Here is a 24,286-nt window from a genome sequence, read left to right as displayed (position 1 = left end):
TGCTTTTTGCATTTCTTTAAACAAATTAGTCACTTGGTGATCACGTTCAATGGTACTCTAATTCCATTCCTCTAAGGAAATGATTACCAATGTAATTCATTCAACTTTGATTATATCAAAACAAACATTAAACAAACTATTTCCATTGAGTAAAAGGTATATTAAGGCTATCTATATATCATGTAATAATCCAATTAGAAAAGTTTTATATTTAAATTTGTATACATGTTATTTGTTAGTAGCTTCCTAATGGGAATTCCATTTCATCTTCTCATTGACATTGAGTAAAGAGTCAAACAGTCAAATTAGAAAACTACATTAAGCGTTATACTTGCAATTAGCTTTTCCATTCGAATAAATTTTACCTGGCTGGCAGTATTCTGATCCTGAGCAACTTCAAGTTCTTTGTTTTTCTCAGTGAGGGCTTTCAGCTGTGTGTCTAGACAGAAAGGATTTTATGGGTTTACATGGATTAGCTTTAAACTGTGATGTGCTTTTATCCAACTGCCATCTTCAAACATTTTTTTTTTGCCAGTCCTGGGCTTAAGCTCAGGGCCTGAGCACTGTCCTTGGACTTTCTCAAGGTCAGAGCTCTACCACTTGAGCCTCAGCACCACTTCTGGCTTTTTTCTATGTATGTGGTACCGAGGAATCGAACCTGGGTCTTCATGCATGCTAGGCAAGCACTTTAACCACTAGGCCAAACTCGCGGTATCTTCAAACATTTTTAAAATGAACCTGAAACCCAGAAAGACTAACTTCTAACTATATCCCAACACTGTTTATACATTACATCTTTAATATATTTTAGAACTGTTAAACATGCTACGCTGTGTCCAAACTCAAATATGTAGCAATGCTAGCCAAAATTTCTAAGAAAATCCGTAAGAAAAGCATATGCAATTAGTACTTTCCTTATGTTTCAATCACATTTTCACAATCAATAGATATCATAAACAGCATATTTTCTTTAGAAATGAATCAAGTAAAAGGATGACAGAGAAAACAGGGGGGTTCCTGGGGCTTGAACTCTAGGCCTGGGCACTGTCCCTGAGCTCTTCAGCCTAAGGCTACTGCCCTACCCTCGAGCCACAGCCAACTTCCCAATTGGAGATAAGAGTTTCACAGCTTTGTACTGCCCAGGCTGTCTTTGGATGTCATCTACACCATTTTAAAAGAACAGTTAAGTAATTAGTTACCTGAATGGAGGCCTCCTAACAATTAAACACTTGCTTACCTACTCCAAAGCCTTTAATTGGTACATGGGAATTCATAATATCACCAGAAACCAAAACAATGCTTTTCAGTGTTTCCATATACAGTAGGAAGGTAAGAAAACTACATTTCCAAAGAACACAAGTATTTGAAGATTCCAAAATACTTATAAAGTACTTACTGAGTTTGTCAATCTCAAATCGCAATACTTGGTGCTCCCGGGTTTCATTCACAAGTCTTTCCTGACTCTGTGATAATCTCTTCTCAATCTCAAAGTACTGTTGCTCTAGAGAAGACAAGGCAAAATAATAATAAACTTAAGCACATGCATACAATAACAGTATTGTCAATGTCATTTATTGCTAATAACCACCAATCTGTAGTTTAGACACAGTATTGGAACTATGCTCCGAATAACAAAATCTAGAACTAGTAAGTTTGAGCAATGCAACTGGCCTATCTAACATTTTCAAATTATGTACAGCAAAAAATAAGGTAACATCTAATTCTGCAAATACACTTCTAAGAACATATATGAGTCTATTTGCCCAGCCACCAATAGACCAATTTGCCTTAGCATAAGGCACATTTTAAAGATGAAATTATTAAGTGGGGGAAAATCTGTTGTGTAGGCTGAGAAATAGTTCACATAGTAAAGTGTAGAAAGAGAGCTAGGCCCCAAGTTTGAACCACAAAACAGCCTAAAACAAACAAAAACAAAGACTGCATCCCAACCTGCTGGGTCTAATGGCATGTGATTAACATAGAAAACGGCCTTGTAGAAGTTAGAAGTAGCCCTGACATAAAGTAAGCCAGTGTGGAAAACAAACAATACAAATAAAAGCTGTTGATGTGTGTCAGGGTCAAATGGTAGATACCCTGTTTGGAAAGGTAAGGCCCTCACTAGAAATACCTTATTGTAAATTTTATGGTATAAAATACTCAATACTTGAGTGTGTAACTGTACTCAATAACCTATATTCTGCTCTAGGATTCAGGGAACTCTCAAACTTCACTATCATTTCTGCATTACACTGTTCTGAACGGTAACTTTATCCAGACAGAAATTACCAACGAAGCTAGCAAGCAAAGTCCCAACAGGCCATGCGTATTTTACAGTTAATTTACCATATTCTCCATCGTTTTTCCGGGATGTTCAACCTCCAATTGTAGATACCTTTCTTATTTGAAGGGTCTACTACACGTGCTTCCAAATAGGTGTGAATGGGTTTTTAATAACGAATTCCAACTTTTGGAAGAGAAATGTCAGGGCGCCAGTTGTATTTACTGCGCGTTCACCTCATTTTTTTGTGTTGCCTTTTGCATCCAAGTTTTAGCAAGGGCTTACTTAAAAGTCGGGAAAAAAAAAATGGAAACGAGGGAAAAACAAAACAACAATTCCTGCTAAACCACAAGAAGAAATGGGAGTCACGTTTTAAAAATTATGTTTGACGTGAACTACCGCTAATTCTGGAATCATCCGCTTCGCCACGGGAATGAGTGGGCAACACACACAGTACAAGTGAAGTGTGATCCCCGTGTGTGTGTATGTGTGTGTATTCAGGGGGAATGGAATACAGCGAAGTGCTGCTACCGAACAGTTCGGGGTCTCGCATGGTAGAACAGACCCTCCCAAGGGTGTGAATGGAAGCAGAAATCTTTATTGTTGTCTGCCCGGAGATAGAAATGATACCTGGGGATCACCTGGACGCACCGGAAACCAGGGACATGGGTTAAGACCTGGAAAAGCAGAGGGCGTGGCGGAGGGCGGGGGGGGGGGGGGGGGGTCGGCCCGGGCCGCCCTCGGGGCCCGGGAGGCCAGGCTCTACCTGGGTCTCCCGACTCGCATAGCGGATCGCCGCGTTCAAAGTTGCCAAAAGGGAAGGAGCCCAGGGCGGAAAGCAGCGGCCGGGCTCTCCCCCCTCCCCCCCCAACACTTACCGCTCTCCACTTTAAATTTCTCGTGTCGCCCCTTCAGGCCGTCGATCTCTGACTGCTGATCCGCCAGGAACTTTTCCAGCTTATTTTGCACCGACTTAGGCAGCTTGTTGAGCTCCGGACGCTCCAGGATTTGCTGCAATACCGACGCCATGTCCGCAGGGCCGCGACTCGCGGCGACCGTCGCCGACGTCGTAGGACCGAGGAACAATGGCGGAGGCCAGGACCCGGAAGCCGGAGTCTCTGGCTCTGAGGTGCCAGTTCGTCTGAGACTCCCGCGGCGGGACCCTGGCAAATGGAGCCCTGGAGCTTCAATAGTCGTACCGACCGCGGCGCCCTGGCTCCGCGTCCCGAATGCACGCGCAGCCCGAAGTGCAGCCCTGGAGTGCGCGCGCAGCCCAAAGTTTCCCCGCCCCCACCTCCTCCTCTTTTCGCCCCTCCCCCCCGCCGCGATGCGCGCGCAACTCAAAGCGCGGTCCCAAAGCGCGCGCCGCAGCCAGAAGCTAAGCATGCTGGGATCCCGAGTTCGAAGGCAGCTTTCCACACAGCCTGGGCGCCGTCACTTCCGACTCCGGGTTCCAGCTGCTGCAGCGTTTGCAGGCCTCTGGGAAACGTAGTATTTTCCTCTTCTCCCCCAGATGCCCAACCTGCAGCTCCGGTCCGGTCCCTCTCTTTCCACCCCCCCTCAACCCCCAGCCCTCTTTCACCCGGCTCGGCTGCCTGACTGCCGTCCACGCGGGGGCGCCACAGACATGACGTCCTTGTCCACCCCGGGTCCCTCAGGAGCTGGAGAAGCCGGCAGCCTTACCGTCCAAACCCCGGTATGCCATGGGGCGTCCTCTCGGGCGGTTTCTAGATACCGAGCCACTAGAGGGCATCGGTCCCCGTGGACGACCGGCTGCGGGCTACCGTCTCGCTCTCAATGGCGCCCGGGAAAGTGGTGGTGGGGGGGCAGCGAGCAAGGCCTCCGCGGCTTTGGCCCCGCAGCGCGGCTGGGGGGGGGGCAGTGTGTGTGGGGGTGCATACGTCATCATGCCGCGCCCGCCGGCTCCGCAGACCCCGCTGCCGAGCGGGACGGAAGCGTGCGGTGCGGGTCCCGTCGCTCTCTGATGAGCTCACTGGCCGTGGAACCGGGACCCCAGGGGACTATCGTCCCCTAAAGGCACGCTCCCTCCGTGGACCGACGCTGTGACAGGTCTCCGCGCCGCTCAGGCACGTCCCTTGAGCCGGTGAGTGGGCCGCCCGGCAGGCGCGGTGGTGGCTGCAGCGGGGCGGAGCGCCCAGGGGAAGGGAAGGACTCGGGCAGTCACTCCCGAGCACATTCGAGACCAGGTCGGGAAGTCACCTTCCGTAAAACCGTCCCCACACATCCTTGGGGAGGGAGCCGAGAGGTGCCGAGGGATTCGGCAGGAACTTGAGGAACCCGGCTTTGATGTTTCTGGGTGACGATGAAAGAATCCCCTATGTGAGTGCAGCCTGGGTTTCAAGGCGACGTTGCAGGAAACGATAGGCGGGTGCTGTAAAGCAAACACTGGTGTGACAGAAGTTTTACCAGGCGTCCTTAAGACTTGTCCTCTAGACACCCTAACGGAACTCGGCGTTTCCAGATCATCATTTTCCACCTGTAATTCGTTTCACGTTTTTGATTACTCTTCTGGAAAAAAATTATAGTGTTTGATTGAAAATAAGGCCATTTTCCCTGCGTTTCCCACCATTATGGACCTTCTGTGAACTGATTTGGTTCTCACATGGACTTTGTTGTCCTCCTCTAGTTCCTACTCATTAGGTACATCTGTGCTTGTTGGTGTCCCCTCCAGTATCAGGACACTCAAGGTCTCTAGCTCTAGCTGGGGTTTATTCTGCTCGTGGTTGACTGGTGCTCTACCACTTGAACTATACCACCAATTTTGGCGTTCTACTGGTTAATTGCAGATAGTAATCGTACAGATTTGTCTGGTTGGGCTGGTTCTGAATTGTGATCTTCTGGTCTTCTACTCCTCAGTAGCTAGGATTAGAGACTTCAGTCACAGAGCCCAACTTTAAAATGGTTACTTTTGAAAAACATTGTGAAGATATGTAAGAATTACAAACAGACGGAGGCGGTTGAGTAACAACATTTCAGGAAATGTACAACTTTCTATAGTAAAACAAGTATTTTTAGTAGTGTACTTTTGGTTGGTTATAGTTAAATGTTTTTTAATTTTTTAAGCCTGGTGGTTCATACCAGTAATCACAGTTACTCAGGAAGTTGAGTTCTGGGGATTGCGGGTCAAGTCCGGTAAGACTCTTTTTTTTTTTTTTTTTTTTTTTTTTTTTTGCCAGTCCTGGACCTTGAACTCAGGGTCTGAACACTGTCCTTGGACTTTCTCAAGGCTAGAGCTCTACCACTTGGGCCACCACACCACTTCTGGCTTTTTCTATATATGTGGTACCGGGGAAACGAACTCCGGGTCATCCTGCATGCTAGGCAAGCACTCTACCTCTAGGCCAAACTCCCTTCCTGTAAACCCAGTGAGACTCTTATTTCCAATTAACCACTCAAAAGAACCAGGAGTGACAAGTGGCTCAAGTGGTAGAGCATTTACCTTGAGCACAAAGAAGCTCAGGCACAGAGCCCAAGAATTCAAGCCTCACAATGACTATCACCATCAACAACAAAAAAACTTTTTAAAGAGCACTGTAAAAAAAAATGTGAAACATTCAACCAGATTTCACAGATTAATAAATTTTCATTTTCCTTTCTCATTTCCATTTCTTACACATTATATGATTAGTAGGGGACAATAATACTTTGTGATATATTTAGAAATTTAAATATCAGACCTTTGGAGACACTTGCTATTTTTTGTAAGAAAGTTATAAGGATAAGAGGAAAAGGAATAGAATATCATGGTGAAACAGAAGGACGTTAATTCACACCTTAAGACATTATTGGAAATTGAAAGCCCTTAACTTTATAAGAGCATTGATGACTGAGGAAGTTTTAGACTTAGTCCTTATAAAGTATGTGAATCTGGTTTGCACTTTAAATCATACTTTTTCTAAAAAGAGCTAGGAAGATATGTGCATGTTGAGACAAAACTGAATAGACTCCTTTGAAACAGTAGGACAGTATTCAAACTTTAATCCATTTTGGACTTTAGTTTTAAAGTAATGCGAAACCCTCTTGTGAATAGCAGTATTGGTATCAGATATACTTTGCCAGCATATCTATCTGTATTAGCCTTGACATTGAATAGATTTTTTTTTTTTTTTTTTTTTTTGCCAGTCCTGGGCTTGAGCTCAGGGCCTGAGCACTGTCCTTGGACTTTCTCAAGGCTAGAGCTCTACCACTTGAGCCTCAGCACCACTTCCGGCTTTTTTCTATGTATGTGGTACCGAGGAATCGAACCTGGGTCTTCATGCATGCTAGGCAAGCACTTTAACCACTAGGCCAAACTCCCGGCCCCATTGAATAGATTTTTGTTTGGTTTTATTGCAGAACATGAATAACTCTTTTCTCTAAAATACTGGAGTTTTGGTCCTAGAATCTCTTTGTTTCTATTTTACTTTTTCCATTAGAATTTCTTTACTTTTTTTTTTTTTGCATTGAACTTAAACCTGAATTTAAACCCTTACATTTACTATATTTTCTACCTCCTAAGAATTTGATGAATTAAACGTTACTTAAATACTTAGAGTAGCACCTATATAAAATAAAAACTGAATAGGTAATTGTCATTATCCTACAGGCTCTTTACTTACATAAATAACTCTTATTATGAGTTGTTCAAGGGTAGAATTTTATTTACCTTTGTATCATCCCATCTGGCAGTCTTCTGAAAGTAATAGTTTTATAAATCTGGGTGGGGTGGCTCACGCCTGTAATTCTAGCTACTCAGAAGACTGAGATCTGAGGATTGAATTTCAAAGTCAGCTCACACTAAAAAAGTCCATGAGACTCTTATCTCCAATTAATCACCAGAAAGCTGAAAGTGGTACTATGGCTCAAGGGGTAGGATAATAGCCTTGAGCTGAAGTGCTCAGGGACAACACCCAGGCCCAGAGTTCAAATCCCACAACTGAAAAAGTTTTATAATAGATACTGATAAGTTGTTAAACAAACTTAAATCAGCTTCCCTATGAACTATTCAGATCTCCATCCTTTTTATTTTAGAAATGAGAATATGGAGGCCCACCAAACCATTAGTGAGAATACAAGTAAGGAGTAGATCAAAAGATCCAAAATAAGAAATCCAGTGCATTGACTAATACTTGAGTCTTCTCTCTTTTATCCCAAGTATGGTAAATCTGTTTCACACTCTTGTCAACTTGGTTGATTGCTAGATGTTTCTTACAGCAAATCATGGGAAGAATTCTGAAGTTATATTGGAATTTTGTATGAAAGAATATTCTTAGTAAGCATTCACCACAAGACTTTTAGTAGTATCCATGTAGTACTGCTTTTCTCTATTACCCTCATGCTAAGAACATTGAAAAATATATTCTCACCTAAAATGTAATTTTTGTCTTGTCATTTAGGAGATTGGATTTTCCCTCAATAATGGGAAGAACCTACATTGTTGAAGAGACTGTGGGCCAGTATCTTTCAAGTATTAGTCTCCAAGGAAAATCTTTTGTCTCTGGTCTTTTGATAGGACAGGTATGTGTTTTTTACCTAAATTTATTGAGTAAAACAAACTGCCTGTAAATTAAAGTTAAATATGCTATTTAATAAGGTTGAGATTGTTACATGGAAGGATATGATGTATGTAGTAAATCTAGAGCAGATCTTTGAGGAAACATCTGGCTCAGGTATGTTTAAGTTAGCTCATATTGCCTTTGGATAATGTGGATAATTTTTGTACAAACTCCGAAGTTACAATTTTTACTGACCATACTTTTAAATTTTCTTTAAAATTTTAAATTTCTTTCCAGAACATTTTATACTCTTTTCCAATCTTTATTAATTCCTTGTTGTCTATTTCTTCACAGAAGAAACTTTTTATAACTTTATTCCCATTCTAGGCCTTGACTTAGTTTCCACAACAGAGTGTGTCATGTGCTGTAGTGCCTGTTTAATTGAAATTTTAAAAAATGTTGACAAAAATGGAAAAATCGGGGAAGGGATAGAGTAAAAATTGGATAGGCCAACACAGATTAGGATTGAGATTTGGGACGTCATTGCGAAGGAGACTTATCATAATTGAAGGAAGAATGTATTAATCATTAAAAAATGGAAGTTTAGGTCACCAACACAAAGAAAAAAAATAAAGAAAAAAAAGTCACACAAGCAACCTGGCTATTTACTTCCATTCAAACACTGAAGGGATAGTGTACAGTGCCCCTAATGGCTTGGGTTTTTAAACCTGATCATAAACAAACTCTTATTCTGAGAATTTTATTTCTGCTGTCAATCTGTTTGATGCTTTAGAACCTTCACATTGTTGAGTTCCTTTTCTGATTCTGTTTACATTCTAAGATACTGCTCTCATAATTTTATGGTCCATATTAGGTCCTCATTACTTGTGCTTACCTACTTATAAACAAAGTGCGAAGTTGGGGGTACCATTCTTATCTAGCATGTTCAAGGCCCTAGGTTTGATCCACATCAGTGTAAATAAACAAAGAATACACTGGAAGAGGAATCATGAGCTTGGATCCTTCATGACATTTGGTTCTATCATTCTCATAATTTTAGTGAACATCAATCTAGCCCAGAGATAAGTTCATTTTCAGAGTTTGTAAAAGTAAGATTTCTTAGGAGAAAGGGCATATGTACATGTTCCCTTAGTATTCCTAGCGGACCTTTCACTGGACATTCAGGCCGCCTCAAAGTGATCTGTAATTCATTGTCTCTTTTTTCTTTTTCTCAGTTGTAGGGCTTAAACTCAGGGCCTGAGCTCTTTCCCTGAGATCATTTTACTCAAGGCTAGAACTACCACTTTGAACCACAGTGCCACATTCAGTTTTTAGGTAGTTAATTGGAGACAAGAATCTATCTCATGGGGACTTTGCTGCTTGGGCTGACTTTGAACCATGATCCTCAGATCTCAGCTTTCTGAGATATGAATAACTAGTATTACAGGCAGGAGCCACCATCACCTGACCTATAATTGTTTTTAATTTTGGATAAATGTGGTAATCTTTTTGTTAAAAAAACTTTCAATCTAAGAATTTTTACTTCTCTTAGTTTAAAAATGTTAAAGGACCCTTGGAGAAGGATTTGATCAGAGGAGATAAATACTAGGGATATAAAGACCCTGTTCTAAGTTTGGATGGAGCTCTGTTAGATTGCAATCTTGCAACTAAGTCTGTCTTCTAGTCTCTTCATGCTAACCCTATACTTTTTGCATAGCTGAAGGTAGCCTCCAGCTAACTCATAATCCTCATTATAACTGTCAGCTAGCTACTTCACTAGGCTCTAGGTTATCTTCACATTTCATTTTTTTCTTCTCCTGAATCTAGTACTCACTTTTCTCAAGATTTCTCATCTTCTTAATTTCAGAATCATCCTTCTCTCCTTCTCTCCCCTGCCTTCCTCTAGAACATCTTTAATCAGGAGTTCTTTTCCTATGTATATTTAACTATAATTTTCTGGAAATAACTTCTATAAAAAGAATTCATTTTTATTTTCTATTTCAAGATAGTAATAGTGGTCATTGGGGAATGTCACATGTGTAGAAATTACCACACTAACTTGTATCCTTAGCCTAATTTTCCTCAAATTTAGAGTTTTTTCACTGTAATGAAGCTGTGTTGTCCTGTTTCTTAAATTTATCTTTATATATTGTAGCTTTTGTTACCCTTTAACTATAGTAAAAATGGAATATCATAGAATTTGCTATCACTTTAGTTTATTCAAATTCTTTGTTGTTCTGCAGACATATCTGAGAAAGTTTCCTTTTGTTACTGTCCCAATTAGAGCAACATTCACAAGGTTATCTGTTGCTTTATTTTACTGAGATTTTATACTTGCTAAATAGCTAACGTAAATTACTTGGAAAATAAAAATAATTAGAAAGTTGACTAATTTTAGTTAATGTAGTTTATCTATTTGTCCAGAATACTATTTTTATGCTATATTTGGGATGTCCAAAGAACTAACAAGTTAATATTTACTAGATGTTAAAACAACATGTGAAAGAAATACTATAGGACCATTTATCAACATTAATTTTCATAAAAGAGATTCCATAACTATAGGTATTAACTATCTGCTACAAATATTATTCAGTTTGTCTGTTTCCTAGCAGCTAAGGTACCTGGTTCTTCAATCAGATATCACTAATAGCTTTTATAATTTGTTTTGAAGTGTTCTTCACAAAAGGATTATGTGGTTCTTGCCACTAGAACACCACCCAAAGAGGAAAAAAATGTGAACCCCAGAGATCCAAAAGTTAAATTGGATAATTTGGATGAAGAATGGGCCACAGAACATGCCAATCAGGTAATCTGGTCTTTTAAATACAGCTATTGACTAACAGAAAAAAACCACTTTGAGCCAGTGGTGGTAGCTCACACCTATAATCCTCACTGGTAGCTCACACCTATAATCCTCACTAGTCCGAAGGCTGAGATCTGAGGATCTCAGTTCAAAGTCAGCCCTTGCATGAAGTCCTTGAGACTCTTATCTCCAATTACCCACCAGAAAACTGGAGGTGGTACTATGGTTCAAGTCTTTGAGTGCCAGTCTTGAGCTGAAGAGCTCAGGGGCAGCACCTCAGGCCCAGAGTTCAAGCCCTAAGACCCACCCAAAAAACAAAACATTTTGTTATTAGCTTATTAGACTAGGATTTCAGACTAGTATAGCCAGTTGTTGGATTCAAATAGCTTTACAGAAGACCCTAAACTTATGTGATTTACTTCTTTAATAGAAGAAATCAGAGAATATTCTGAATATATCAAAGGTATAAATGAGACAAATGTATAAAAGTAAAAGGACAAGCAATTGGATATAGCTGAAACATGAGGTTTGTAGAAAAATACATAAACGTAAAAGTAGAAATAGCCAATGTTCATGTGGATTTTGAGTGCAATTGTAAGGGATGTATTTACTAGACAGATGATTCATGTAGTAGTAAGTAAGATATGGTAAGTAAGAACATAATTTCAGTACTGTAGCACAGTGTAGATTGGAGAATAGAAATACTAGAAACAAAATATATAAAAGATGGCATGTGCCTGAACTAGATTCTGAACTTTGTGCAGGCATGAGTCACATGTGTGTTGTTTATGGCTATACTCGGAGTGCTTAAAGAACAGTATTTCCACGGTTCATAATGGGAGCTCTAAAATATTAAAGAAAAGTGAATACATGGGTAATTGGACTTAGTGTGAACTAGAACTTTATTGTGAAATGATTTTAGAAAATAACTAAAGTTCAGAAGATTTAGCCAGCAACTGCATTAGAAGTAGAGAGATACAAGGAGAGAGTAGCTAAGATCATTGATGTATTATACTGGGTGTCTAGAAGAACATTGCCATTATGAGCAGATGAAATGGACTTAGGGATTGTGAAAGGGAATGAATGAACCAATTCAATTAAAAGTATTCATTGAATTAATCCTTGGTGTCCATTGAAAAACATGAGATTAAATAAAAGTAAAATTTTACATTTTCTACTTTATTTTTAAATCTTAAAAAACTATTAGCTATTTTAAAAAGTAGAGTTGACCAGGGCATTGTGGCACACTACTGTAATTCAAGTACTTGAAGGCTAAAGCAGATAGATTTAGAGTTCAAGGCCAACTTAAGCTATAAACTGAGATCCTATCTCAAAAAATGCGGGACTGGTGAACATTTGGTTATCATCCACAGGGCCTTGGGTGTGATTTGTAGCACTGCAAACAAACTAAAGTCCAAAAGACTCTCAACTTCCAATAAATTATCAGAAAAGTCAGAAGCATGGCTCAAGTGATCAGAGTGCCAGCTCTGATCATAGTCACAGGGGCTTTACAAAGCCTTTGTGTTTCTCCCCTAAGAGTACATGTTTGTGATAGGAAAGTAGTATGTAATTATAAAAATTTCAAGAATTCCATAGGTGGTAAATCAAATTCACTTGACATTAGGAAGTAACTATAGTCATGTTTGTCATTATTTCTACTAGGTTTCCAACTACTTCAATTCTGTGTATGCAGTTGGTATTGGGTAGGCATTTGTTGTCTTAATATGTATTTTGTCAAATAGAAAAGACTGTACATACTTACTGTAGCTAATATTGTACTTTTACTTTTAGGTATCTAGAATGCTACCTGGAGGACTTTTTGTTCTTGGAGTATTTATTATTACAACTTTAGAACTGGCAAATGATTTCCAAAATGCCCTGCGCAGAGTAAGTCTGAGATAAAAAAAAATCCCTTATAAAGTCAGATGCTGGTGACTCACACCTATAATCCGAGTTACTCAGGGGGCTAAGATCTGAGGATCATGGTTCAAAGGCAGCCCAGGCATGAAAGTCCTTGAAACTCTTACCCAGAAAACCAGAAGTGGCACTGTGGCTCAAGTGGTAGAGTGCTTGCCTTTGAGCTGAAGAGCTTAGGAACAGTGCCCTGGACCAGAGTTCAAGCCCTACAACTGACCAAAAAGAAAAAGGAAAAGAAAATCCCTTATAAGATCAAAGTAATATAGTAAGTTAATAGTAATTTAAAATACCTGGTATTTAAAATTGCTACACACATATACTAGTGTTCTTTAACTGTTTATGCTAGGATTATGTTGACCCAGCCATTTTCTTTCCAATGGTGTGTAATGTGTATCTTGAATGTAATAAATGGAAACATTTGCAATGAAAGATATATTTAAAAATGGTCTTCATTTTAAAAATAGTTTACTTTTTTGGTGGTTCTGAAGGTTGATGACAGGTCTTTGCACATATCAGGCAAGCATTGTACCTCTCAGTTACAGCTCAGCACCAAGGAGAATTTTTTAATGTTATAAACAACTTGTATTGGTTTAACAGTTTCTCTGATAAAATAACAGTTTTCTGGTAGCTATTACCCTTAGTACTATGTGTTTGCTACTTTGTTCCAGATCCTGAGATTAAAGCTGGGTATGGTTAGCACATGCTGGGTGGCTGAGGCAAGGTGCTAGTGAGTTTGAGACCAGACTGGGCTGCCAAGCAAATGCCAGGCCAACTTCAACTACATGTCAAGACCCTGTCTTGGAGTCTCTTTATCTCCAGTTAACCAACAAAATGTCAGTAGTGGAGCTGTGACTCAAGTGGTAAAGGCACTAGGGTTAAGCAAAAATGTTCAAGGACAGTGCCAGACCCTGAGTTCAAGCCCCAGGATCAGCCAAAGAAAAACAGAAACAGCTAAGTGAGCAACTTGCGCTGTTTTTGTAGTTATATTTCATCTTCTAAGAAAAAGTTTCTATTCTGCATTTCATTTAAATCCCAGTTGCCCCAAATTAATTTTTTGTGTCTAGTTATGAAAATTGTATTTTTCTACTTTAAACACAACTTTAATGTTAATCCCTAAAAACAGAATTAAAAGTAAACTACACTAAAATTAGAAAGTGAAGCTATGGCCCAAGTAGTATAGCCAACCTTGAGTGAAAAAGGTAAGGGATAGCACCCAGGTACTGAATTCAACGCCATCCCCCCCCCCTCAAAAAATACTGGATGCCAGTGGCTCATTCCTATAATACTAGCTACTTAGGAAGCTGAACCTGAGGCTCAAGAATCAATGCTAGCCTGGGAGGAAAGTCTGTGAGACTTATCTTCAGTTAGCCACCAAAGCCAGAAATGGAGCTGTGACACAAGTGGTATAGTGCTTAGCCTTGAGTGAAAAACCTAAGAAATAGTTCTCAGGCACACAACTCCCCCTTTTCCTACCCCCTCAACCCCCCAAAAAGAATCCAAAATGATGAATATATCAGTTCTGTTAGATTTGAAGGAAGTAAAAATCAATAGTAGTCAAAGAATGTTAAAGCCTTAGGGACATTGTAATTGTCTTTTCCACTGATTTCATTTTGCATTGAATAAATGTGTTTGTTTTTCTGCCTTTCAGATAATATTTGCTATGGTAAAATCTATGAATAGAAAAAGATTGTGGAGTTTCACTGAGGAGGAAGTCTCAGAACGGGTGCTAGTTCACCTTTGCTCTTCTACAAAAAAGTATCCTTTACTAAAGTATTTAGAGTTACAAGTTTACGGCACCAAAACAGTATTCTTAAACAATTATTAATGTCTTCAGTTTTTTGTTTCTAACTCAGAGCTGTTTGTCTGGTATTCTACCACTTGAGCCCATCATTTTGCTTTTATATTGGAGTCTAATGGACTTTTCTACTCAGGCTGGTCTTGAGTCTAACCATCTGGACCTCAGTCCTCTGAGTAGTTAGAATTATTGGCACTACCTACTATGCCCTGGCTTAAAAAATCATCTTTTTAGATAAAAAAATCATACTCTGTTTTTTGTTTTTGTAACTGATATATGATTATCATTAGGCCTGCCAATAATAGTAATTAATAATAACAATAGTAATAATGGTTGAAAAATTTGAGAGAGATAGCAAGAACTAAAGATTAAGTTCTTAACTAGTCATCTCTATACACATTAGTAGGCATTTTAGAGAGAATTAAATGCCCACTGACAAATGAATTGTTTTTGTTTGTTTTTATTTTTTCTGATCCTGAGGCTTGCACTGTGGGCCTAGGTGCTGTCAGTCCCTGAGCTTCTTTTGCCCAAGGGGAGTGCTCTGCTAACTTGAACAACAGTGCCAGTTCAGTTTTTTTGAGTAGTTTGTTTTAATAAAAACATTAGTTTTATTTCTTTTTTTAAAAGAATTTATTAACATTGATTTTTACATCATATTTCAAATGATGTGTTTAACAAGTAAGTATTCAAGAAGGGAATCTCTATATACAATCACTGGCACTTAGTTTTTAGAACATAATCAAAATTAGGCTAAGGGTTTGTATATCATAGATACATATTAATCTAGATAATAAAACAATATGTCTATAGAGTCATAAGTTACTATGTCTATGTAGTTGTGTTTATATTTCCAGTACCATGTCCATAGCATTGGGTATGCAAATATTGAGTCCTCGCTCTTGTACTGTTTGGATCTAATAGCCACATATTAAGGATACCATGCGCCTTTTGTTCCTATGGTCTTGACTTGTCTCACTCAACATGATTCACTCTAGATTCATCCACTTCCCTACAAATGCCATTATTTTATCTTGTCTGTTGGCTATGTATAATTCCATTGTATGTGTATATATATATATATATATATATATATATATACCACATTTTTTGTATCCATTCATCTGCAGTAGGGCATCTGGATTGTTTCCATCGCCTGGCTATTATGAATAGTGCAGAGATAAACATAGTTGAGCAGGTGTCCTTTTATCTTGGGTTATGGTATTCAGGATAGATGCCTAGAAGTGGTATGGCGGGATCGTAGTACTTTTATTTCTTAAAGATAAAATGTGCAATTCAAAGCATAGGCACACTGAACTGGACAGTGCAGACCTCTGTGAATTCCCTATGCCTTTGGCCAGAATTAGTTAAACTAAAAACTAATAGCAGGACCTTCTTAGAGTCTTTACACCGTAATGAATGTACCAAGAGCGAATGTCAAGAAAGAAGCAGCCTCACTAAAGGGAGTAACACCCCAAGGACCCAATAAATTAGGACTTGCTGGAGACAAAATGACAAGTCTTACAGCAAATGAGCTTTTAACTTGTTATTGAACTGGGAAGTTGCATGCATGGGCTTTCAACCCAAGGAACTTTCTTATACTTGATCCCATCCAGGCCAGCACTCTCTTCTTATGGTTTGTGTTTGAGGGAAACTTCATAAGTGCTTCCATTTTGTTTTGATTGGTAATTTTGAGAAATTGAAAAAAATAGTTTCAAACATCAGAATTATTATAGTCTGAACAATTTATATGTATATACACATAAATATTCACATTTACACACATGCTATACATTTACATGGCCATCTTTAGCTATATAAACTATTGTGATTGGTAACTCTTTGATTTAGGTACTTTTTTATTTTTTGATGTCATATTTTGTTAACTATCAAGAATTCTTTTTTGTTCATTTCTGTCCTTAATTAGTAAAGAATATCATGTCGAACTTATGATGTACATGATCCAAAGGTAAGAAAAACTCATCTTCTTAGAACTGTTTAAAGATTTTTGTTTTCAAAAATGAAAAATTCTCCTTTATGTTTAGTTTTAAAAGTTTTCAGTGCTACAGTTTCTTACTGATATCTATAACCATGTGATTTCAATTCAGAGTATGATTAATTTATTATAGGCATTATTAGGTTTTGAAATATTTTTGCTAACTTGCATATTTAGTCTTACCTTTGAGAAGCTGATGATAAAAATGACTAAAGATTTTTTTTCATGTTTTTTTTATTGTAATTAATAGAAGGGTTACATTATATTCACCAGATAGAATGTGCATTACTTCACATACATTGATACCCTTTCTCATCTCATGGTTCCCATTTCCCATCACCCTCTCCCTCCTCCGCCGCTCATCTTGTTTTCCCCCTTGCCTATCCAATTTCAAATAACCAATTAAGCATATATACAGTATATTAGATAACAAGGTGAAATACTGTAACAATATGAGATAACAAAGGGACAGCAAAAGAGATGAGAGATAACATAGTACATTAAGGACAACAATCTCTCATTATATGGCTTTTGTTTCTATATCCTGGAGGTCCTTTCATTTAAGGTCATACTATATGGCCTTATGTATCTAGGTTTTGTTCTATTGTAAATCTCTGCCGGAAGAGCTCAAGGTTTCTACTGATTATGACAAATGAGGGAAACCATTGAGCCTATGTTCCTTTGAGTCTGGCTTACTTCACTTAACATGATTTTTTCTGTCTTTCCATTTCCTAACAAATGGGGTGATGTCATTCTTTCTGACAGCAGCATAGAATTTCATTGTGTATAAATACCACATCTTGTTGATCTACTCATCAACAGAGGGACATTTGGATTGGTTCTGTATCATTGCTATGGTAAATAGTGCTGCAACGAACATTGTTGTGTTAGTGGATTTAGTATGTCCTTGTTTCTGGACAATTGGGAAAATGCCTAGTAGTGGAATTGCTGGGTCATAGGAGAGCTCTATGTTTAGTCTTTTGAGGAACTGCCATACTGCTTTCCATAGTGGTTAAACGAGTTTGCACTCCCACTAACAGTGTAGTAGCGATCCCTCCTGACCACATCCCCTCCAGCATCTGTTGTTATTAGATTTCTTGATCCTGGTCTTTCTCACAGGAGTGAGGTAGATTCTTAGAGTGGTTTTGATTTGCATTTCTTTTATGGCCAGAGATGTCGAGCATTTCTTCATGTGTCTATAGGCCATTCTTATTTCTTCTTCAGAGGAGACTATCTTTAAGTCTTTGGCCAATCTTTTGATGGGATGGTTGTTACTTTGGAGATTAGTTTTGTAGTGATTCAATTTTTTGAGTCGTTGATATGTTTTAGGTAGGAGGCCTTAGTCCATTGTATGATTAGTAAAGATCTTCTCCCACTCTGTAGACTTTCTAGTTAATTTGCTAGCTATGTTTTTTTGCCATATAGAAGCTCTGTAGTTTAATGCAGTCCCACTTATCCAGATTTTTCTCCGATTTTTTGTGTTTCTTGGTCTTTATGAAGAAAGTTTCTACCTGTGCCAAGGAGACCTTGTGTATCTCCTATTTCTTCTTGTAAAGTTTTCAGTGTATCGGCTTTTACCTCGAGGTCTTTGATCCATTTGGAGTTAATTCTGGCGTAGGGTGACAAAGAAGGATCCAAATTTAGTTTTCTGCAGGTACTAAACCAGTTCTGCCAGCACCATTTGTTGAAGAGGCTGTCTTTCTTCCATTCTATTTTTTTGGCTCTCTTATCAAAGATTAGGTGGTCATAGGTATGTGGGTTAATATCTGGGTCCTCAGTTCTATTCCATTAGTCTTCAGGCCTGTTCTTGTGCCAGTACCAAGCTGTTTTGGACTCTATAGCTCTGTAGTAGAGTCTAAAAGTTTGGTATTGAAATTCCTCCTGCGCTGTTCTTTCTGCCAAGAATTGTTTTTGCTATATGGGGTCTTTTATTATTCCATATGAAATTTTGGATTGCCTCTTCTATTTCTTTAAAGAATGACATTGGCATATTGATGGGTATTGCATTGAATTTTTAGATAACCCTTGGCAAGATTGCCATTTTCACAGTGTTAATTCTTCCAATCCAGGAGCATGGGAAGTTTTTCCATTGTCTCAGTTCTGCTTTAATTTCCTTTTTCAGGGTTTTAAAGTTTTCATCAAAAAGGTCCTTTACGCAGGCATATACTTTTAAGTTAGATTTAGAAGGCTAGAAGTATGGCCTAGTGGTAGTATGCTTACCTAGCATGCACAGAGTCCTGGATTTGATTCTTTAGTATCGCATACACAGAAAAAGCTGAAAGTGATACTGTGACTCAAGAGATACAACACTAACCTTGAGAAAGTTCAAAGACAATGCCCAGACCTTGAGTTCAAGCCCCAGGACTGGAAAAAAAAAGGATTAAATTTAGAGATAGATTAAGGATAGGTTTAGGAATAGGGTTTGAAGATGATGGGTAGAGTGTGTATGGGTTATATTAGAGTTAGTGGTAAGAGGAGGCCTTCAGGTTAGGTTATATTTATGTATAATTTTAGGGATTGCTTTAGGATTCTTTGTTTTAAATAACTTTTAAAGTGTTTGAGGTATAAGATGTTTATTTGAAATCTTTTTAATATATGTATTGATTGCTATATATTTGCCTATATTCTTGTATCAAACAACTTTTAGTATTATTATTTTGCTTTAAAATTTTTTAATTAAAAAACATTTCCCTTTAAAAAAAAAGGTCCTTTACATTCTTTTTTTCATATATTTTTTATTGTAATTAATAGACGGGTTACATGATATTTGCCAGATAGATGGTGCATTAATTCCCATACATTGATACCCTTTCACATGTCTTGGTCCCCATTTCCCTTCCCCCCACCCCACCCCTAGGGTCCTTTACATTCTTAGTTAATTCCTAGGTACTTTATTTTCTTTGAGGCTATTGTAAAAGGAGTTGCTTTCTTTACTGTTCCCTCGTTCCTCTCATTGTTGGCATATAGGAAGGCAGTTGATTTTTGAGGGTTAATTTTATACCCTGCTACCTTGCCAAAGTTTGGAATCAGCTCAAGGAGCTTGGGAGTGGAGTCTCTAGGGTTCTTTAAATACAGAATCATGTCATCTGCAAAGAGGGAAAGTTTCACTTCCTCTTTCCCTATTTGTATCCCCTTTATGCTTGGTTCTTGCCTTATTGCTCTGTATAGGAATTCTAATACTATGTAAAAGAGAGAATAGGCATCCTTGTCTCGTTCCTGATGTTAGAGGGAATGGCTTTAGTTTTTCACCATTAAGTATAATGCTAGCTGTGGGTTTGTCATACACAGCCTTTATTATACTGAGGAATGTTCCATGGATTCCTAATTTCTCCAGAGCTTTGAGCATATAGAGGTGTTGGATCTTGTCAAATGCCTTTTCTGCATCTATTGAGACAATCGTGTGATTCTCATCCTTGCTCCTGTTGATGTGTTGAATTATTTTAATTGATTTGCGCATGTTGAACCAGCTTTGCATCCCTGTGATGAATCCCATTTGATCATAGTGTATAATTTTATTGATGAGTTGCTGAAGACGGTTGGCCAGTATTTTGTTGAGAAGTTTTGCATCAAAGAAATGGGTTGATAGTTCTCTTTCTTTGATGAATCTCTGTCTGGTTTGGGGATCAGGGTTATACTGTCTTCATAGAATGAGTTTGGTAAAGAACCTTCATTTTCAATTTTGTTGAAGAGCTTGAGGAGTATTGGTGTGAACTCTGCTTTGAAGACCTTATAGAATTCAGCTGTGAATCCATTTGGCCCTGGGCTTTTCTTAGATGGAAGGTCTCTTATTGCCATTTCTATTTCAGTGCTTGAAATAGGTCTGTTTAGTTGGATGAGGTCTTCTTGGTTCAATGTGGGTATGTTAATATTGGCTAGAATTCATCCATTTCTTCTAGATTCTCAAATTTGTTGGCATAAAGGTTTAAAAAGTATTCCCTCATGGTGCTCTGGATCTTGGAAATTTCTGTCCTGATATTACCATTCTCATTTGTGATTTTGTTTATTTGGGTATGCTCCCTTCTTTTTTTTGGTAGATTTGCTAAGGGTCCGTCAATTTTGTTCATTTTTTCAAAGAACCAACTCCTAGTTTTGTTGATTCTTTCTATAGTTTTTTTGGACTCCAATTCATTTTATTTTGCTTTGATTTTTAATAATTTGCTTCCTTCTAGTGGGATTAGGGTTGGTTTGTTGCTCTTTTTCCAGTTGCTTAAGGTGACACATTAAATGTTTTTTCGCGATTTTTCCAATATGTTATTGTAGGCACTCAGTTATAAATTTTTCTCTGAGTACTGCTTTTGCTGTGTCCCAGAGGAGCTGGTATTTGTGTGCTCCTTTTTGTTGAATTTCATAAACTGTTGAAGTTCTGTTCTGATCTCTTCGCTGACCCATTGGTGAGTCAACAATGTGTTGTTCAATCTCCATGAGTTTCAGGGTTTTCGTTGGTAGATTGGTGTTCATTTCCAATTTGATGCCCTTGTGGTCTGAGAGAATGCAGGGAATAATTTCAGTGTTTTTGAATCTGCCCAGGTTTGTTTTCCCCTAAAATGTGGTCTATTTTGGAAAATGTTCCATGTGCTGCTGGAAAAAAAAACTAAAGATGTTTTTGCAACTAATATCCTCTGTCAGTCAGCTCAATCCAGAGCATCATTGTGTTAAGGTGAAAAATAGTAAGGAGAACATCTGATACCTACTTGAATTCATTAACTTGCCACAAATTAGAATTTTTAGAATTGTCACTATGGTGGAGATCAGTAGTTTTCATATTATAAACTCTGAATTTTCTGTCCTTTTCCTACCTATCGTTTGGGGGAGTGCCATAGTTGCCTTAGATGTATAATTAGTATTGTATTTAATGTATGCTTTCTTCTCTATGTGATCTACCATTTGATCAAAAAATATGACCAAATACTTAAGATATTAATTTAATTGTTAGGTTATATATTTCTATGATGTTTCATTGATGCACGTGTTTTTTCACAGCTGGTTTTTCTGTCTTATCCCTTGTTTAAGTGTTCACCAAGACCAGCAGATTGGAAGTATCAGAGTGGACTTTCCACCTCATGGCTTTCCCTAGAGTGTACTGTTCACATTAACATTCACATCCCACTCTCTACTACTTCTGTCACCTATACTCTGGAGAAAAATGCAAAGGTATAGAATGGTAACAGTGATAACAGTTTTCTGATTATGACAGTCATTTCAAACCCTCAGAATTGTACTGCATTTATGATTGTGTTATATGTGAGTAGTTAACATATTATTCTAGCCAGATTTGGATGAGGTGTCATGTTATTATACTAGTATATCTATCACATAGATGTTTAATAAGCATTTATTAATTAGCCTCTGTAAAATGTAATTACAGGAGTAGTTAGTTATACTCTACCTCTTATACTTTCACTTAGTACTTTCTGGTTTTGTCTTTATCAAGCCATTTGTATTTCTGTATCTTTTATTTCATTTTTCTTTTTTTTTTTCAAAATTGAAGATGGCAAATGATTCTTACTTATTTTTCCTTTTTAATGTTGCTTTATATTGTTTGAGTTTTGTTTGCACTTCCCCTATTTTGAACAATAATAGACATGATTAAATTTTGTTATAAAATAAAATTTATGTAGCTAAAAAAACTGTAATCTGATATAGTTGTTAATTTAGGGCAGAAACCAGAAAAGTTATTATATGGATAAGGCACTGGAAGATTAGGGTATAATTTTTTTTTTTTTTTTTTGCCAGTCCTGGGCTTGAGCTCAGGGCCTGAGCACTGTCCTTGGACTTTCTCAAGGCTAGAGCTCTACCACTCGAGCCTCAGCACCACTTCCAGCTTTTTTGTATGTATGTGGTACCAAGGAATCGAACCCAGGTCTTCGCTCATGCTAGGCAAGCACTTTAACCACTAGGCCAAACTCCCGGCCCGGGTATAATTTTTTATCATGAATCTTTTAGTAGATTTAAATACTGTAAAACTGACACGTAAGGATTTTTAAATTTTCAGTGTATTAAGTAGAAAAAAATGGGAATTAGAGAGTTGGAGGTGATCTTATTTCTAAAAGAGTTCCATGTTTTCTTTTAAGAGTGGACTTACACGATGGGCCAAGCAAATAGAAAATGGTGTTTATTTAATTAATGGACAAGTTAAAGATGGAGATTGTGACCTTTTAGAAGGACAGGTGAGTTAAAAGAAAAATTACCTTCTTATGAAATAATTTGTGCTAAAAATAATTAAAAGATTTATCTTTAGTACTGACCTTCATGAAAACTGGTTCCATGTACTGATTTTATTTCTAAGGTTTTTCAGAATAAAAGTAATATATATATATATATTATTTTTTTGAAAGCGATGGAAAGACACATTCTGATGCAGTTAGAATCATAAAAGCTGTATTAGGGAGTGTCACTTAACTTAGTAGGCATGTTATAGACTTCATACTTAAGTTTGATTGAAACAGTATTTAAAATAGTATGTAAAAAAGCTAAGTGCAAACAGGATTGTTTTTTCCTCTTTTTTTAGTATGTGTAGAATAATTCTTATAACTTTTGTGTTTTGTTGTGTTTTTTGTTTTTTTAGAAAAAATCTAGAGGAAATACTCAAGTAAGCAGTCATTCTTTTGATGTTCGTGTACTAACACATTTGGTAAATATTTTTAAATGTTACTTATTTAATGTTATTTTTTAATTTAGTAATAAAATTGTTTTTGCATTTCAAAGAAAAAATTACAGATATAAAACCTAAGTTTCCAGTTATACGAATTTTACTCCCAAGCAACAATATTTTATTTATTTTCCCTTAATTTTTTATTTTATTAACATGTATTAGTTTTAATTGAATAAAGGGCTTTATACATGCATTTGATATTCCGTGCATGTATATGATGTTCTTTGGTCATACTCTCTTCTCTTTCATTGCCTGCTCCTGTCCTTTTTCCCTTTTCCATGGTCCTCTTTCCTTTTGCTTTCACTTTTTTTGTTGTTTGGTTTTTATTATACATAGATTCCACCTGTGAGAGAAAACGTGGTATTTTTCCTTCTGGATCTGGCTTATTTTGTTTAATATGATGAGCTCCACTTCCATCTTATTTCTGTAGTTAACATAATTTTGGTATGGCTCATTAAAAGTAGTGGGTGTGTATGTTTGTGTTGTGTCATTTTCTTAGTCTATTCACCATTGATAATATTTAGACTGATTACTATTGTGACTAGTTCTACAATCAATGTGAATATTTAGTTAACTACATTGTATACTGATAAAGATTCTTTCATGTATTATGTGCCTAGAAGTGGTATACCTGGCTCTATTTCTAACTTTGTATGGACCTTCCTTCTAATTCTTATAGTGGCTGCACTGATTTATACTCTCAGTAACAGTAAATAAGAGTTCCTTTTTCCTGCATCCTTGACAGAATTTGTTGTTTTCTTAATGGTAATTCTCAATATAGTATTGCCTTGCAATTCTTTTATTACTAAAGATGTTAAACAACTTTAATAAGAGAGGATAAACATCACTACTAGAACCAGCTAGATATAGAGATGCAATTAAAATAAAGCTGACTATTGCACTAGCAATAATCATAGATAGCCTAGCCCAGTGGTGAAAACATTGTTCTTGAAATTTCCTTCTCATCAAAATAGTTTATGTAATGCTTCAGTGTCATATATAGTTAATCATTGTTAACTGTCAAGACTGAAACAGATTTTGTCTTTCAGCTCTTGAATTCAGACCACAGATCTACAGCCACAGTCCAAACTTGCAGTGGTTCTATAAACCTCCAGGGTGCTGTAAAATGCAGAGCGTATATTCACAGCAGCAGGCCCAAGGTGAAAGATGCTGTACAGGTATGAAAGGAGTGTTACTGGCATATGAAATGTAGATGTAGGTCAACATAGCTATTCAAAAATCCCAAAATTTATATGTTTTAATTTGAGTTAATAATTCATTTGATTATAGTTAATGAAGACCCAAGCAGCTGGACAATACAGATATACTATGCAATTGATTCTAAGATTT

General features: G+C 37.6%; 2 protein-coding genes across 5 annotated transcripts in view; one reads left to right on the top strand and one right to left on the bottom strand.

Annotated features, from left to right (window-relative positions):
• Tpr (translocated promoter region, nuclear basket protein) overlaps positions 1-4,046 on the bottom strand; it is a 54,136-nt gene extending 50,090 nt beyond the window's left edge. For both annotated transcript variants that reach the window (XM_090340212.1, XM_090340213.1), the window contains exons 1-4: positions 3,962-4,046; positions 3,157-3,441; positions 1,397-1,501; positions 366-439 (exon numbers count right to left, since the gene is read on the bottom strand). In XM_090340212.1, coding sequence (XP_090196338.1) covers positions 366-439; positions 1,397-1,501; positions 3,157-3,441; positions 3,962-4,031 — 534 coding nt within the window. In that variant the 5' untranslated portion in view covers positions 4,032-4,046. The remainder of the gene's footprint in view (positions 1-365; positions 440-1,396; positions 1,502-3,156; positions 3,442-3,961) is intronic.
• The window catches only part of Odr4 (odr-4 GPCR localization factor homolog), a 34,314-nt gene continuing 13,767 nt past the window's right edge, over positions 3,740-24,286 (top strand). Inside the window, exons 1-10 of one of the 3 annotated variants that reach the window (XM_090340220.1) lie at positions 3,740-3,974; positions 7,675-7,795; positions 10,448-10,582; positions 12,371-12,466; positions 14,145-14,251; positions 16,221-16,257; positions 21,295-21,435; positions 22,356-22,451; positions 22,850-22,915; positions 23,986-24,114. In XM_090340220.1, the coding sequence (XP_090196346.1) occupies positions 7,697-7,795; positions 10,448-10,582; positions 12,371-12,466; positions 14,145-14,251; positions 16,221-16,257; positions 21,295-21,435; positions 22,356-22,451; positions 22,850-22,915; positions 23,986-24,114 (906 nt within the window). In that variant the 5' untranslated portion in view covers positions 3,740-3,974; positions 7,675-7,696. Of the gene's footprint in view, positions 3,975-4,245; positions 4,383-7,674; positions 7,796-10,447; positions 10,583-12,370; positions 12,467-14,144; positions 14,252-16,220; positions 16,258-21,294; positions 21,436-22,355; positions 22,452-22,849; positions 22,916-23,985; positions 24,115-24,286 lie in introns of those variants that run through there. The other 2 variants (XM_090340219.1, XM_090340221.1) reach the window with 2 other exon arrangements.

Source organism: Megascapheus bottae, chromosome 10 (genome assembly GCF_031878675.1).
Source record: "Megascapheus bottae isolate mThoBot1 chromosome 10, mThoBot2.hap1, whole genome shotgun sequence".
Taxonomy (NCBI): domain Eukaryota; kingdom Metazoa; phylum Chordata; class Mammalia; order Rodentia; family Geomyidae; genus Megascapheus; species Megascapheus bottae.
The sequence above is the reverse complement of the archived record's forward strand: the minus strand, read 5'-3'. Positions and strand labels throughout refer to the sequence as shown.